Consider the following 16,945-nt stretch of genomic DNA (forward strand, 5'->3'; position numbering starts at 1 on the left):
GATAATTATTAGAGGAGACAGAATCTTTTCTTCTTTGGTAGCTGAAATTTTAGCAGACGGAGAACTGAGAGACAACCTCAAGAAAAAAAAAAAAAAAAACTGACCAAACCATGGGCAGTATAAGTAAAGGATACACCTGCCCCGAAATAGTGCTTTTCACCGATCAGTTACAGAGATGTGTGCCGTAAATGAATGTACAGAGTCCACGGTGCCAGTATAACAGGGCTGTGTGCGTGTTGCTGCACAATCGGACGCAGATCGGTGCATGCTGTGCGTGTATGGGAACGAAGGAGGCATGTGCAGGCACGGAATGCTTCCCAAAAGCCGCCCGTAACACACGCATCAGCGCAAAGCAAAGGTGTGCCGGGTACGCGGTCACGGGCGGCGGTCCATTTTCGACGCACCGAAGTACGCTGGACGCTCGCAGTGATGCACCACGGCTGCTCGCCTCCACGCATCGTCTTATCGCTCCCTCCACTTGCGGGCCACGTGAAGATAGCGAGCGGATAGGCGGGGCAAGCGTGGTACGCGTAGAATATATAATGTAGCCAGCCTTTCCACCATTATACTTCTATCGACATAAGACTGTTTTGTTTTTCTGCGCCTGCCTCGCTTTGAAGGTTATGCGACGTTATCACGGGCCGTCTTGGAGCCCCTCTCCCCGCAGACATCGGAAACGAACAGTTGTATCCACGGCAGCAGCACAACAAAAGAGGCGAGCACTCTTCTGCCGATCGCCGGGATAACGTCTCTGCTCACGACCGCACCTCGCATATACAACCTGCGGCCCATGACGCGTTCGATTCGGGAACCTTGGGCAGTGCTGCTCGTGTGCGTCGATTTGGGTTCGGTGAATGAGCCAAGATGGAAGGCGTGAGCCTCTGTGCCGATACATCAGTGTGATAACGGCATGCGGCGGCGGCAATGTCGCTGGCGAACGCGAACGACGTTTTCGGGCTGCGTCCAGCGATAGACGAAGTGGGAGCGACGAACCTATAGAGCTTCAGAAATGAGTTTGATGTTTTTTTTTTTTTTTTTAACTTTTCGTTCTCCCGTAAGACGTGGCATACAACAGGTGTGAATAGCCGCGACTGCTTTGCGTTAAAGGCCGCTGACCGCACGGGAAGATCGAACCAATGGGCTCGTAGTGCATGCAGTATGGAATGAATTAAAGATAAAGGTCAAAGGGCACTGCATAGCTGAGACGTCCTTAAAGAGGCGTTCGACATAACGCGGATGCTATGTGTTCCCTATGACTTATCAGACTTATCAGACAAGCGCTGCGGCGGAATGAACGAAAGGACCACGCTGTTGTCATGAGTGCGACTGCGGCAGCAACCAGTGAAGAGTGCAGTGCCGCCCAACTAGCACTCAGCTTGTATTCTTATGCCGTACAGCGCACAAAACCGGTCAGGCTGCATTGACGGCGAACGTTTTTGTTAAAAAAAAAAAAAAAAAAAAAACTATATGGGTTTGGACCGAACCGTGGTTCCCTCGGATTTTGGGCGCGCAGTCGGCAAACCCACCAGGCATGTAATACACGCAGGCGCCGGTTCGAGCAGGTGCACTTGCTTTAGACACTGACCCCTCCACAGCACACAGACATATATATATATATATATATATATATATATATATATATATATATATATATATATATATATATATATATATATATATATATATATATATATATATGCACTGCGCACGCTATACGATATAGCGAGTTGGAATGCGCACCGCTGTGGCAGCGTTACTCAGGTGGGGCCCAAAGAAGCCCGTAAACACAATTAAGAGTACGCATACACGCCGCCACACTATAGCAAACCCATCTGTGACAGAAATATCCAACAGAAATACAGACAAGAAAGGTTGCAGCTTCGGCGCAACGATCCCAGAAAGCAGTCAGAAATTGTAACAGGTTTCAGGACCATTCACTGCAACGCTCGCGCAAGCTCAGCGAGCAGAACGAGTGATCATGACATCAGACTAACACCAGCTATATCCAAGTAGAGACCATGAAGACCAGCGATATTTGTCTATAGTGAACTTCATCCATACCGATCCTTTTCTGCACTCTATACAATTTTTACACCTTTAAGAGTGAAAATCCCTTGTCCCAGGGCTAACAAACTTCAAGGGTGTTAATGAACACCCTACAAGTAAAGGTGCTCGTAAACACCTTTCTGCAACGGGTGTATTGTCTCCAAACACCGCTACAATAAAGGTGTGAGGTATATTCACACTCTTTTGCTGCGAAAGCAACGCTACGCTAGTCGTCGAGCTATTTCGCATGGCACAGCGTGGGCAAAGCTGCGCATGCGCGAGGAGCCTAGTGGCGTCAGAGGCAGCAGCTGGCGTGTCGGAGGCTGCCGCGCTTCGCCGGTGCCGGCACGGCCGGTCTCGAGGGAGAGCGCGCTTACACGAGAGCGCGCTTACACGAGAGCGCGCTATCGAGGAAAAGCGCGCTTCTCTTCGCTCCCCCGAGACCGGCCCTGGTGCCGGATAAGAAACATCATAACCACAGCTGGCGCCAGCTGCGCATCACTCTCTCCGTTAGTTATACGGAGAAGAGGTGTTTGTGGTGTATGTATACTAGGAGCGCGCGGCCAGAATCGACCAACTATGTCTCTCTGTTTTCTAACTGCCGCACGGGAAACGACAATTTTATTTACATTTGTTAGCCCCAATATACATTTGCTTCTTTAGCGAGATTTTTCGTCTATAGCTTTGTCATCTCACGTCGTTCGACAACAGTGACTACCTCACACAAAAAAGGAAACTGAATGATAGAGGAAAATGTAGAATATATTCGCAAATTTCTCTCCTCCTGCGTATCACTCCGTTAAGATCTTTATTCTCACTGTTAACACCCAACACATTCTTAAGACACGAGGGTAAGTGGAAAGCCATTTTCGTTCTATAATTTCTTTGCACAAACGTATACAGTGTACATCATGAACATCATTTTTACACATATAGTCTGCTCCCTTTGCAATGAACTTGGTCGATTGTGGCGCATTATTGATTCCAAAAGTAAGGTTTTCAGTTGGTCGTGAGAACGTGGTCATGAGACCAATATTGCACCATTTTCTGCGCATCTGTGGAAAATAGATGGTGCCGCAAAACCTTCCTGAGCGGCCTAAACATGTGGAAGTCGAAAGGAGTGCACGGGGAAGAAGTCGAACTACATGTGCCTCTCACACTTTCAGAACTGAGAAATCGAAACTGTTCATTGTGCCTCCTTGCAAAAAACTGCTGGCGGAGCGGATATATTTACACGGAAACCAAATTGAGATCGAATTGCGCACGTATTACGCATGATCAATTTGTGTCTGGATGCATGTGCATGCATGAAGGCGGCGTGTTGCAGAGACCTCCACCTTCAAGCATCCTTAGCCCACAATATTTGATAAAAATACGAACAAACTAAAAAGTGAGCACACGCACACAGAGACATGCATACACACATGGACAACGAGGCGCATAGGAAGGAACGCTCACCTTTTACTTGTCGGTGAATTTTCTTGTTTGGGTCCAGCCAGTGCTGAAAAACGGAAAAAGAAGAGGTGAGGATTCTGCAGAGCGACAGAAGCACATATGTAAGTGCGCGAAAACCTTTCATGCTAAACGCTGTCCCATTGAAAGAAAGAAAGAAAGAAAGAAAGAAAGAAAGAAAGAAAGAAAGAAAGAAAGAAAGAAAGAAAGAAAGAAAGAAAGAAAGAAAGAAAGAAAGAAAGAAAGAAAGAAAAGAAAGAAAGAAAGGAAAGAAAGAAAGAAAGAAAGAAAGAAAGAAAGAAAGAAAGAAAGAAAGAAAGAAAGAAAGAAAGAAAGAAAGAAAGCACTCCATTCTCAACTCATTTAACCAATAGCGTTGACGTTGATTCCGCCTTCAATCCAGCCAATGGACCGGTGAGACTAAGTGAGATGATACTGACGCGATTTTTCCTGCTAATCATCCTGACAACTGGAAAGTTAATGTTGCCGTGCACGTATGCGGGAGAAATCAACTCGCCACTAGATTGTAGAAAAGCTGATGTGCAGTCAAATGCTGCTTCCATGCATCAAAAAGGGGAACCGTGCCGAAATTGCACACACAAAACTATAGGCGCAACATGGACCACACCATAAATATATATATATATATATATATATATATATATATATATATATATATATATATATATATATATATATATATATATATATATATATATATATATTAAGATCCGTCCTCAAGGGCATATGACGCACCAGCGTTAGTGGTTTTCGTCTGCGGCTCCTCTTGGGGATCCTCATTCAGGTATACAATGCTACATAATACGTCTTTATTTTCCAAAATAGGAACTGGATGGTATCTGGGGCTAAAAGCTGCGCAAAAAGCTTGACGAGGCCTAAGAAATCATTTACATATCATGCATCACAATGAAAACAGCGAAAAATATCGCAAGTAAACAATACGAAAAACAAGAAGATGACAATGACCGTGACAATTTACAACAATGACAGTTGCAAAAAAAAAAAATGTAGCCAGCAATCAACTAAAAAAAAAATGATAGAACCATGAAAATCGTATAGTACGAGGCAACGGAAAACAAAATTCATAGATTATATGTGCACAAAATGAGGTGCAGGCCAATTTATTTCTTGGCAAGCAAATGTTATAGTGCACTGTGCTACTCGCCCGATCACTAATCCTCTGTTATTTCTAACATAGTCATTATATCCTACAGTCGTAAACTATCACATCACGTATGAAAGACCACCCGACATATAGGCGTGTATAAACCCCGTTTTAACCAAGCCGCGCACGAACGTGCCTGCGTGACCTTGGCCATTTCAAGTGGTCTTGTGACGTCACACAACCCGACAACCAATCAGTGTCTAGCCATGTCACCTGCCACAACTGCCGCCCGTCATTCATTTTCAACCAGCCAAAAAGACACGATAAAGACACCAGCGTCGTCTTGTTCACCTCTATTATCTGTGTCGTGTCTTTTGGCTGGTTTAAAATGAATGCTTACCAACTCGACCAGCCGTGTTAACAATGTTGAACTACCACCTGCCAGAGGCATACTCGTGATCTTCCCCTTATTACAACGTAGACAACGCAGACGCCGGATTTTCTGTCCTTTGTGGATATATGTTGCAGATATCCATATACTCGTGTGCTTGCAAACGGGTGAACGAGGCTACTACTACAGCTCCCGCTGCCCATATCTCGAAACTCTACGCTATGGTCCATGCTTCATACTTTCGGCCATCCGCTTGATAAGATCACTGGGGTTCCAGCAAAGAAACGATGATGCAAGTTCTCGCGTCAGTTGGTCGCACAATGCAAAGGACGGCAATGCAACTCGCCCAGTGGAGAGCCAATAGTCAAACCAACTCCGCAGTGCGCATGACAGTATCAATTCACACCGCGTCCCGTCACGCAACGCCGAACAGAGGCGGCTTCGTCGTGCATATGATACACGCGCCGGAACATGGGCTCGAGCAGACGGAGAGATGACGCACTTGGCGGCGGGAAGACATCGTCCGACCCACCGACGACGTGGCTCGATAACGAGCCGTGACGGCCACTACCGCACGCTGTGTCCAGAAAAATGGCCTCGCTGTTGTCCGAGCAAAGAGACACCGCGGTAGCGCAGACGTAGCGGAGGGCGTCAGCTCAGTCGGCGAACAGCGCGTGGGACGATGACGCGGACTCGGTCCAGCTAGAACCATGCAGCGTCGTGAGAGCTATAGACAGCAGACACCGACGAACGGCCGCCGACAGCTTTTCGCGCAGCGTGTTCGTATCGGAACGGACCACGGAGTGGACACGGTCTTGGCTGTGTCATCGCTGGCCGAGACCAATGCACGTGCTTCGTGCAATCGGGAGCCGACCAATCAGCGTGCAGTATTGTTGAGAAGTGGCTACCAGCTAGCTGCTCTGCCTTCCGTGGCGTTGCACGGTTATGGAGAGGCGGGGTACACGGCCGCTGCGTCGCGGCAAGACACGACCGACAGTCTGTAAGCGCACGAGTAGCCGGCGCGACCTCAAACTGTCTCCATGATCGGGGGACACCGCCGTCGAGACGGGGAAGGAGACGGTCCGTCTGGACCGCTACACCGCCTCGAATCGGCTCCGCCACACTGAGACCGAGCAAGGAAACAGCCGCGATATGCTGGCGCTGCCTCCACTCGGCGACGCAGAGTTCCGCATGCGGTCGGCAAGGACGCGCTAAGATGCGATCTGGTCACAGCCCTGAACAGAAAGGGAAGCTCTCGCGCATCGGGCGGACGCTGGTGTGAAATGCCCGAGAGACCACGACTTACGAAGGCCACGATTTCTCAAAGAAAGGGTCCTCAGATCAAGACTCCTACCTCGCCCTCCCAAAAATTGACCTATAAGAACACAAGCTGAAAGTCCCTGCGGTCGGTACACGACACGGTGTTTGCCGGTTACATTAAATATTTCTCCTGAAAACTAAAAAAAGGGAAGGCCAACACGACGCGACCACTGAAGAGAGATTCGGGAGAGTGAATTCGCAGACTTGTTTTCCACATTCTCATATATCCCATCTTCATTAGGTTCCTTTCTGATTAGTCTTCTCATTTATTTCGAATGAAGATCGTCAATGAATGCACTATACGTGACGAACTTACTCCTGCACAGACTGAACCTCTCAACCAAGGCGCGTACGAAGCGAGAGGCGCAGCTCACACGCTGCGTTTCCGGCACTAATTACACAGTATGACAAGCTCAATAAATATGCCAACCTGATGGCCCATACACCATGCAAGACGATGGCTTGCACAGAGAAAATCCCCCTCACTGCCCGCTGAGTGAAGCTGCACGACGCGGTGAATATACGTTACGCGTTCCCTCCACTGTCCGTTCTCCTTGCTTCTGTGCTAAGGACAGAATAAGGATAATCAGTTCCGGCCCCCAATTAGTGCCCCCGGTCACGGCCGGAAGGAAACATCAATATGACAGAACAAGCGGTAGACGACCTTGGAAGAGCTGCTTAGTCTCGCTGCTTGCGCAAACGGTGTCAAAGATTTATACATGTTTCAAACGAGGTACTTTTCCCGCCGTGAAATCTGGCTGCGCTGTCTTGCACAGCAAGTGTCTTAATTACTGAGCGCGGCATCGGCGAGCCTAGCTCTTGCATACAGACAAGGCTTGCAGTATATATCTCCACTGCAGTACGCGCTTGCAAAGAGGAAAAGGCCATCGTTCACATTTACTTGATTTAGTGCCTACTACTGTAACGGTTGTTATAACTAAAGAATTGCTGTAACCGCTGAACGAGGGCACCGAGAGAGCTGAATTAGGAACGCGGGCAACAGGAACGGGCGGGCACTTCCACGTCCTCTTCTTCGTCCCATTTCGCTCCTTCTTCTACCTCTAATGCACGTGTCACTGCCCCCTCCTCTGGAGCATCGCCCCGATGCGGTGTTACTGTCAGACAGAAGAGCGGGAAGAGAAAGCGTTCAAGAGTTACACCAATAGTCTGGCATCACGGGATAGACTACATGCAGCCTGAAAGTCAGTCGGAGGTTCGCTCGTAGTAGGGCTTCATTCGCACCACATGCACAGCGTTACTGCGCTTGCCGTTGTGCAATGAATGAGCCGGCGAGGCTGGTACAACATACGTTACGTCGCTGAGGCGGCGGACAACAAGGCCGAAGTAGCGGCGCAGTAACTTTTCGGACAGGCCGCGGCGACGAACGGGCGTCCAGATCCACACATAGTAGCCCGGGTTGTAGGTAACGTAGCGGCGTCCAAGGTTGTAGCGGTCAGCATCGATCTGCTGCTGGCGGTGAATACGCTGTCTGGCCAGTTGCCGCGCTTCTTCCGCGCGCTGAACATAAGTGGTGACATCGACGTCAAGTTCAGTCTCACTGTCAGGGAGGTCCACGGGTAGCATAGCATCCAGGGGGGTGGTTACGTGGCGACCGAAGACTAATTCAAACGGAGTGAACCGCGTCGTTTCTTGTTGCGCGGTATTATACGCGAATGTTGCGTGTGGAAGAATTTGGTCCCATATTTTGTGCTCGACATCAACATACATGGAAAGCATGTCGGCCAGGGTCCTGTTGAGGCGTTCCACCAAGCCATTTGTCTGTGGGTGGTAGGCTGTTGTACGTCTATGGCTGGTGTGCGTGAGCTTCTCTACTACTACTACTACTACTAACCCCACTGAACCAACGACGCGAAACCCGGGGACGGGCTGTCGCTGTAAAACTACGCCCTGATAAGGGACATCATGCCAGCGGCTGTAGCCGCACTCATTCTCTCGTTCAAAGCTCAACACGATAGCGTTGTCGGGCCCCGTTCGCATCGCTCATGCTCTTCAGCCTCACAACGACATATTTCTCATGACGCACCACTCCTTTTTTTTGTATTTACTGCAGGGTGAAATTTCAATCCTGCCTTGATTTTACTTACAATCAGACAACCTCCGCTGCCCTTAAACCCCAATGCATTGAAGACGAATGGATGTGGAAGGCTCTGAATCGGGCAGCGGCTCGCGCCATCTATTGCGGCAGCGCTGTACGATCGAATTAATTCCAGCGAGCGTCGCATCGCAGGTAAGCAAAGCGGAAATGTTCTTTGTTATCCTCAGACTATTACTTCTGTAATTAGTTTCTTTCTAATGACGCACCTATACATTACCCGAAAATCACAAGGCAATGCATACATTAGGTCCACCTTTATTCGGAGAGAAGAAAAGTGGTTCTGTGGTGGAGTGGTTGCGTGCTCGCCTCGCACTGCGAAGGAACTTCCTTCTGATTTTCGCGTTACAACCTCAACGCCGACACCGGCTTTTCTGCCACACGGGCCTTAAACGATATTGCGTTAAAATCTACCAGGCCCGTGGCCCTAGTCACCTCGTGACTATTAGACTAAAAAGTAGCCCAAGGTTCCAGCTTATCTCCGTAAGAACAAAATTGCAGCACGATTCGTGGCAGCATCGGCAGCCGTCACTTTCAGCCGCGATCTTTCACGCGCTGCAAAGTGCATACGCCCTTCGATGCGCATTACGCAGTCGTCAAGACAACTCCCCTTAACGCAAAGCCTTCGGCGCGACGCGAACTCCCAGCTATATGCTTTCATCTCCAGATCTCCGACAGGCGACCGCGCGTGTTGCACGAAAGCGGCGGGCTCCAACCGCAGCTGGGCAAACAAGCCGCGCGCATTTGCATTTAATGGACGTCATTAGAAGATTCGCGAACGGTCATGGCACGACGGAAAGGAAAACTGAAGATTAAACGGACACAACGAGTGAAAGGCGTATCTCGAGGAGTGAAAATAAAAAAGAAACAGAGGTGGAGAGAGTGAGCAAGGCAAATTGCAATGATTTTTTCAACTGTACACACACGCAAGCGCGCGTCCAGAGGCATTTCGGAGAGCAGCGCTGACCTCCCCTCGGGGCCGGCGTTCGTGCAGCATCGGCAGGGCTCACGCTGACGCGCCTTCTCAACTTCTCACGTCCCAACGGAAAACGAATGCCAGACAAGGGGAGCGATGAAGCGAAACCGTGCGAGCCGCATGAAGCCGCCGCTAAGGAAGACGGGGGGGGGGGGGGGGGGGGGGGATATCGCTGGCTGCCACCGGGAAGGACGCCGCTGCCGCCTCCAGCGCCCGTGCACGAGCGCCTAAGCGAGATTGATCGGCACACATCGATCACGTGATGCAACCAGCGTGCACCCATGCGAGCGCTCTGTAAGCCACGTCAAGCCACAGCAGCGGAAAGCTGCGCGGAGGAGCCACACGGCGAACGAAAGCTTGTCTTTCGGGGCCTCACGGACACGTGGCACGCAAGCGAACGGTGGAGCGAGGTATACGTGACAGCCCCGCACGCGCAAGACCTGAAAAATTGCTCGGATTAGGCGCCGTTGTATACGAACGAGCGTGTTTCTGTCCCGGGACACCAAAGTTAGACACGGACTGATCAAGTGCATCTAGAACCCTCAGCAGTGAGAATAAAAACAGCGAAGCACAATTCAAAACAAAGCAAGCCGAGCAACGAGCGTGTGGCAAAAGTTGAACAAGAGCTGGGGCTGATGCACATTTCCGTGGTGTCATTCGTTCATCGGATGCTGCCTGTGGTTAACCTGGACGGCCGACTTGGATAATTCTTAGCAGCAATCGTCAATTTGACAGTCGTTGTACGATGTGGCTGAAGTAGGTCGGTCACCGTAGCTGCTGTAAACATAAGTAGTCTATTTGACTTTTCTTTCTTTCTTTGCTGTAAGACAGTTGTAATGAAATTTGCTAGCAATGTTATAAATTAATCAGCCTGCGTTAGAACTCAAAACTAGATTGAAATGTTGCCTAGTATTTTTACATTTGTTTATATTTAGGTACTTTTTCTCATTGTCTACTGGATGCAGAGTCGACCCTGTACTTTTGTATTAGATTATAAATAGTATTGTTTACCATGCTATAAATAATTTTGAAAACGATAAACATATTTGCTACGTTTCTGTTCCACTTCAAAGCAGTAAAATTGGCACCGCCCCCCCCCCCCCCTTTTTTTTTTTTCAGTCGTAAACTCCAAACTGAATAAGGGTTTTTTTTTTTTTTTTTTTTTTTTGTTTAAATCCTGGCCGTGCTAATGTAAAATGCTTTGGTTTGGCTTATGGGGTTTGATGTCCCAAAACGACTTGGGCTATGAGAGACGCCATATTAGAGGGCTCCGAGAACTTCGATCTCCTGTCTCCGACGTCGCACAGAACACAAGCGCCTTGCTTCTCGCCTCCACCGAAAAGCGGCCGCCGCGGTAATATAAAATAGATTGACTGACATCTGTGGGAAGTTTTGTTTGCTTATACGTTATAGGTGAGGCGAGAAAAGCACATAAACCTTCAAAATGCTGTTTTGACAAAAAGGCAACTAAATTCTCTGAAAATTCTAACTTTTCTGCTCGACGGGGTCACAAAAAGAACGAGGAAAGCATTTCCGGGGCCGCTAATGCAAAAGTATAATATATTTTTTGAAAGCCAAAGAAATTCTCTATTAGCAGGTTGCGAATCTAAAAAGTGATTTTTGAACAAAACAAGAAAGATAAAAACAAATCGTGATAACAGAAAGGTCTGCGGTTCCATTCACGTCACCGCGAGTAACAATAAATACGGCATTTTTTTAAATAACGCGAAAACCTGCGCGTAATGCATGCTCTGAAAGCTAAATAAATGAATTTTGTACCAGATAGTTGAAAAATATAACGACCAATTTCTTTGACGTAAGTCTCAACCTACATTAATTCTAGCTTCGCATTTCCCGAAAAAAAATTTCAGCCAGTTTCGGGATAGGAAGTTATACAATCCGACCGCAATAACATAGCTGGCAGTGAGAGTAGAGTTCAGTGCATGAAACACGGTGCGCGAGTGTAAGAAAGGCTTCTCCACTCACATATGTGCCCATACACTTCGGTTTTTGGGAGACGTCTAACCTCAGATGCGCTCCAACGAAAGGTTTTCTCTTCTGCCGCGAGAACACCGCCGCCCCGGTCACACACAAGCGGGTCCCTCCCGTGGCCAAGGGATAATTAGACTTCCCCGAAAGGCCCGTTCGAAAAGCGCTGCCTCGCATTTTACCTCCCTTCTGACACCGGCCCGGCATGTTCCTCGTTGTTTTCCCCGAGAGGCCGCATACCTGCAGCCCCGCTGGAATCGAACGCCGAATGCGGGACGCCTTTCTGCGGCCGCAGAGGGCAGGGGCTGGCTGAGCCGTGGAAAATGGGCCCAGCGGCTTGGACGCCCAGCGTACGCCGTGCGCGCACGATAGACACTGTACTGCACCCACACACGCAGGACCGTTGGCTGCAGGCGGGGCAGCGCGTCTGGTCCATCGGCCACGCGATCCCCCCCGTAGATTCCACTCCCTTCGTTACCGGCTCGTCTTTTTCCGGGTTTTCACCGGCCGCCGTCGCTTTTATTCCCAGGTTTCTCTTTTTGCTCTTCAGTCCTCCTCCATCCGGGTAGACGCAATGAACCGCCGCCACTGTTCATGCTGCTGACCGCTGTTGTGCTGAGCGGCGGCGCCAGAGTACAAGGAAGAGGAGACTCAAAGCAGCGGCATTCCGTAGCGCTACGAGCCAGCGGCGTCAATAACCCCGTGCATGACTCTGGCCGCGGTTATTTGTCAGTGTTTTGGGTTGGGTGAGCCCGAGTTGCAACTCTGCGCGGCATGCTGATAGGAGTACGCGCCGCGCTATAATTGAAAGGAGAGCGCAGGTTACTTTTATACGGCTCTCCTTAAACGCGCAATGGATTATGAGTACCAATTGAAAGCCTTAACCAGAAAACAGGAGTCATTTCAGCTGTCTGGCGAATTCCTCTTTGAACGGCCCGAAAACTGGTACTCGCTTTACGATCGAAGTTTGGACTAAGAGGAGGTGTGATGGAGCATTGGTGGTCTTTTTTTTTTCTTTTGTCCAACCAAACTACGCTAGCCGAAAAAGAACAAAAAAAAAAAAAAAAAAAAAAACGAATGCAAGAAGTGCGGGAGGCTGCAAAGGGAGGTGGGAAGAGGGAAGGGGGGGGGGGGGGCGGGGGCAAATTGCCTTGAAGTGACTGGGTTCCTTTGACGGCGTGCGCTCATCTGTCTAGAGTCGCATAGCGAGCGATGGCATCGAGAGTCTAGATCGCAGAAAAGCGACGGAGGGCTTTGCCTGCAAAGGTCATTGCTCGCGACAGGACCAACAGAACGATTCACAGCCAGGTGGTTCCCGCAGATTCTCTGTCTCTCTTTCTCTACACCCCGCTGCTCTTCCCTTTCTCTCCGACTGACTATATGACCTCAAACAGTTGCCGGCAGAGAGAAGATCGCTTGCACCTGCGGAAATCACCGTACGCAATTCGGATAATGATACAGATTCTGCCTGTACTTCCCGCAAATCTTCTCCTACGCGAAGGCATGCTTTTACTCCTTATCGAGAGCAAGCCGCACGATTCCCTTTCAGTTCAAGCAACGTATGCGGAAACGGACCACACAGCAGCAGTAGGTGTGAACTGGCTAGGGAAAAAAAAAAATAATAAAGAAGAGTGCGCCCACATCGCCGCGAGAAAGGTGATTATACAGCGTCAGTATGCGAGGGCAACTCAGTCAGCTGTATTGCGCGTCGGCCCAAGAGTGGCGCGCGCCAGGAGTGTCGATCGTGCCGCGCATATGTCACGCTCATGACTGCATCGCTATGGCCGCGAACGGATATCGGCTTCCGCGCTGTACTCTCAAAGCACCCATTGCTGACCCGCTGCACGGTGCCTCGGGTCCCTCGAATCTGCTTGGAGGTTTCAGCCCCAAAGGACACGGCGAGGGGCGAGGCGGCGCGCGGCGTTGCTGCTCGCTCCTTCGAAACGGCGTACAGGAAGAAGAAGGGATGAGAGACCTTCCGCGTCTCACTGCAGTCCCCGCAGAGAGCACGACCAGCTGAGGCTATTCAGAGTCACTAGAGACGGAAAACGCGCTCATGTCCCGCTGTTTACGAAAGCCTATGCAAAACTCCCTGTCGATGTAAGCGCAAAAATAGTAGTCTATGCATCGTTCAGTAAAAGCCAGAACGGAGTAAGAAAGGTGCAAAGGCCTCTTCCACATCTCTGCAAAGGATGCATTATAGTCAGCATCTTGTTTTCGTTATGATGTCGTATCCTAGACCTGGTATACCATAACATCGATATACGGATCTCTTTATTTTTATCCAGTGTAGAACTGGCAATATTGCGAAATTGAAGGCCCGTCAACGTGAGAGGTTTGCCCTATGTTTAATTTTTTAATCGATCATGTGGTTCGAAATATCGAACGTCAAGAATGCGCATTTGAAAACTCTGAGTTGGCTTTCCCGCAAGACGTAATTATATAGGGGCATCGTTATACTCGTGTCGCCAAAATCATGTTAAGGGAACAGGGTAGGCAAAATTTCCGAAAAAAATCGATTTTTTGTTTTTGTGTAATTTAAAATCTCTATTCTTTCCTTAACATAACCCAGTCTTTCATTTGCGCGCACGCGAAATATTTACCTCAAAATCAACATTTTTCGAAACCTAGGCAGCATCCAGCCACACCCCCTTTGACACATGCTCGGGATCTGTGCCTTTCCTAAGCTAAAGAAAAAAAAAATTGTCAGCGCCTATTTTTTGTCACGTTTAGCGGAATGGCAGTCACTCATCTGGCAACAGTGAAAACCTAGCAAGCATACTTCACTTAGCCAAACGAATCCTAAGACGCAGCTGGATTACTCGCAACGCGCGGCATTTTGCTCGTGTTTCGGCGTGTTTTCGCGGACATACGAGTTTGTTTATACCTTTGTGCTGGTTATTTAGCGGTAATACAATGACAAAGCCAAAGAAGTGCTTTAAAAAACGTCTCTTCTACGGAAACCGGCATAAGTCGATCTCCATTGACGACAATTCTCCGCAACACAACCCAGAAGTGGGCGCCGCGGCCACCATGTCTGCGTCTGCACCACGTGCGCGTCTGCGTCTGCGCGTCTGCAGCGGTCCTTGAAGCAGTGAAGCCGGTGTTTCAGCAGCTCTCAAAGCCTGAGCTTCTCCGGAAATGTCTCGATGGAAAAACACAGAACGCGAATGAGGCGTTCAACAACGTTGTATGGGAGCGTGCTCCGAAAAATGTCTTTCTTGATCTCAAGACGCTGAAAATAGCGACAATGGATGCTGTGCTAACTTTCAATGATGGCAGCATTGCTCGAGCCGAGATTCTGAGGTCATTCAGAGTTTCTACAGGACGGTTTACAGTCCAATGGTTGCGCGAAGCTGACCGGCGGCGACTGTACTTTGCAGAGAGGGCTACACGACTGGTCACTAAGGAGGCCCGGAAAACAAGGCAGCTAGCGCAGAAAAGAAGTGTTGATGATCGAGGGGACTACCAGGCTGGTGGCTATTGAAAAAATGCGTCAGAATTTGTTTCTATAGTCCTATATTGCAATAAAACTCTTTCTTCCACTTCAAAGCCAATTATCTCAAAACACCAAATTTTGCTGCATTTGACCCTTTTTTTAAGAAACTACAGGCGCAAGGGAGATAAAATTTTCCAGACATTGAGCAAGCATTACAGATAGTCTACTGAACTAGGATTATAAATATTATTGCAGACGATTTTTATTTACAGGCTATTTACTGCAGATTATGGCTCTAAAATTTGGTGGGTCCAGTAAAAAAACGATAACAAAAAAACTAACCTTTAAAAAGAAATTATCCTAGTTCAGTAACACTACCTAACATTGCTGATTACAATGCTACCATTGTTAATGTTCTAACCCCAGCAGATCATGAGAAAAAGGGTCACGAACATAGCCTAAAATGCATGGCAAGAATAGGACCTACCCTGTTCCCTTAACTTAATTATTAAGCATTATCATATATGCACAACCCGCCAGGGTGGCGCGGTGGTTACGGCGCTCGACTACTGTTCCCAAGGATGCTGGATCGAACCCCGGCCTCGACGGCCGCTTTTCGATGGCGGCGAAAAGCAAGGCGCCCGTGTGCTGTGTGATATTAGGGCACGTTAAAGAACCCCAGGTGGTCGAAATTTCCGGAGTCCTCCACTACGGCGTCTCTCATAGCCCGAGTAGCTTTGGGACGTTAAACCCCACAAACCACAAATCAATCATATATGCACATACTGCGCCTGCGTCTGCATTTGATATATAAAATGTGAGACAGACGCCACTCTATGAATGTAGATTGCCGAAAAGCCAAGTCAAAGCATGGAGGGCGTATTTTTGACATTCGGTAAATCGAACCACATTCACCTTTGATGTTGGCGGCCTTCAATTTCGCAGTATTGGCCCACTAAACTAGAAAGTCAAAAAGTTGATTAAATAACGTTGACCGTCTAACCATCCAACGCCCTACATAATTTCTGCCTTGCTATAAAACCTAACGGCACGGACTTGGAATAAGTTTGTAAACTGTCATCGCTGATTTACCATTAGTCATCGCCAGAGACCAAACCTTTTCCCCCCTCGGAGATAACCCGCAACCCCACGGACTGTCCGTTCATAGCGAGAATTATGTGTTTACTATACGGCTGTGTGTTAACCGCGTACACTGATTATTACAAAAAGTGGAAAGAAGTGGCTCACGTTGCCAGATAACACGTTCAGGTGACATGCCGCGAATTTTGATGAGACGGGATTCCGAATTCTAGCCCCCCTCTGCGTTTGCGATATACTGTATATGCAAGATGGCTTCAGTACTCCTGTACATACTCACTAAAAGTGACAATCGAGGCTGTCGCCGCGGGAGCGCAGCAGTTGTTCCGATGGTGGGGGCCCATTTCGTCACTCGGTCTCACTCTGAGACCCGCAAAGACGGCCCCGGCGCCCGAAGTGTTGACCAACGCGTGGCCCTCAAGCGAGGGCATTTTGGTTTGCTTATACAACGCGACCATGCAGCCTCGCGTCTTCAGCGCCGGACCGAGAGTTGTCGGCGCTGTCCATCCATGAAGAATGAGGGAAGTGGGGGTGGGAGAAGATTGGTTGGTTTGGTTGGTTTGTAGGGTTTAACCTCCCAAAGCGACTCAGGCTATGAGAGACGCCGTATTGGAGGACTCCGGAAATTTCGACCACCTGGGGTTCTTTAACGTGCACTAAAATCGCACAGCACACGGACGCCTCTTCGTTTCGCCTCCATCGAAACGCAGCCGCCGCAGTCGGGTTCGAACACGGGAACTCCGTCACAGTAGTCGGGCGTCTTACCACTGCACCACGCCGGCGGGGCGGTGGGAGAAGAGGGGCAGTATATAGCTCAAGCTCTGCGCCATGTCCGGCGCAGGACATCGTCCCAGCGGCGCGAATTTCATGTATTTCGTACCTTCGCTGCACACGCCTTGCGAACGCCGCGTTCCCATCACGACCGTATCGCGGCTCCTATCTAACGAATGTCCGGCGGCAGCGCGAAGCCATTCCGTGTTCTTCCCCCGCCTGGC

General features: G+C 49.1%; 1 protein-coding gene across 4 annotated transcripts in view; it reads right to left on the reverse strand.

The window, feature by feature from the left end:
• The window catches only part of LOC146198126 (band 4.1-like protein 4), a 116,175-nt gene that overhangs the window by 36,279 nt on the left and 62,951 nt on the right, over positions 1 to 16,945 (reverse strand). For all 4 annotated transcript variants that reach the window (XM_084593449.1, XM_084593448.1, XM_084593447.1 and 1 more), the window contains exon 3: positions 3,505 to 3,547. In XM_084593449.1, the coding sequence (XP_084449575.1) occupies positions 3,505 to 3,547 (43 nt within the window). The remainder of the gene's footprint in view (positions 1 to 3,504; positions 3,548 to 16,945) is intronic.

Source organism: Amblyomma maculatum, chromosome 2, assembly GCF_055883805.1.
Source record: "Amblyomma maculatum isolate TAMU_Amacu chromosome 2, ASM5588380v1, whole genome shotgun sequence".
Lineage (NCBI taxonomy): Eukaryota > Metazoa > Arthropoda > Arachnida > Ixodida > Ixodidae > Amblyomma > Amblyomma maculatum.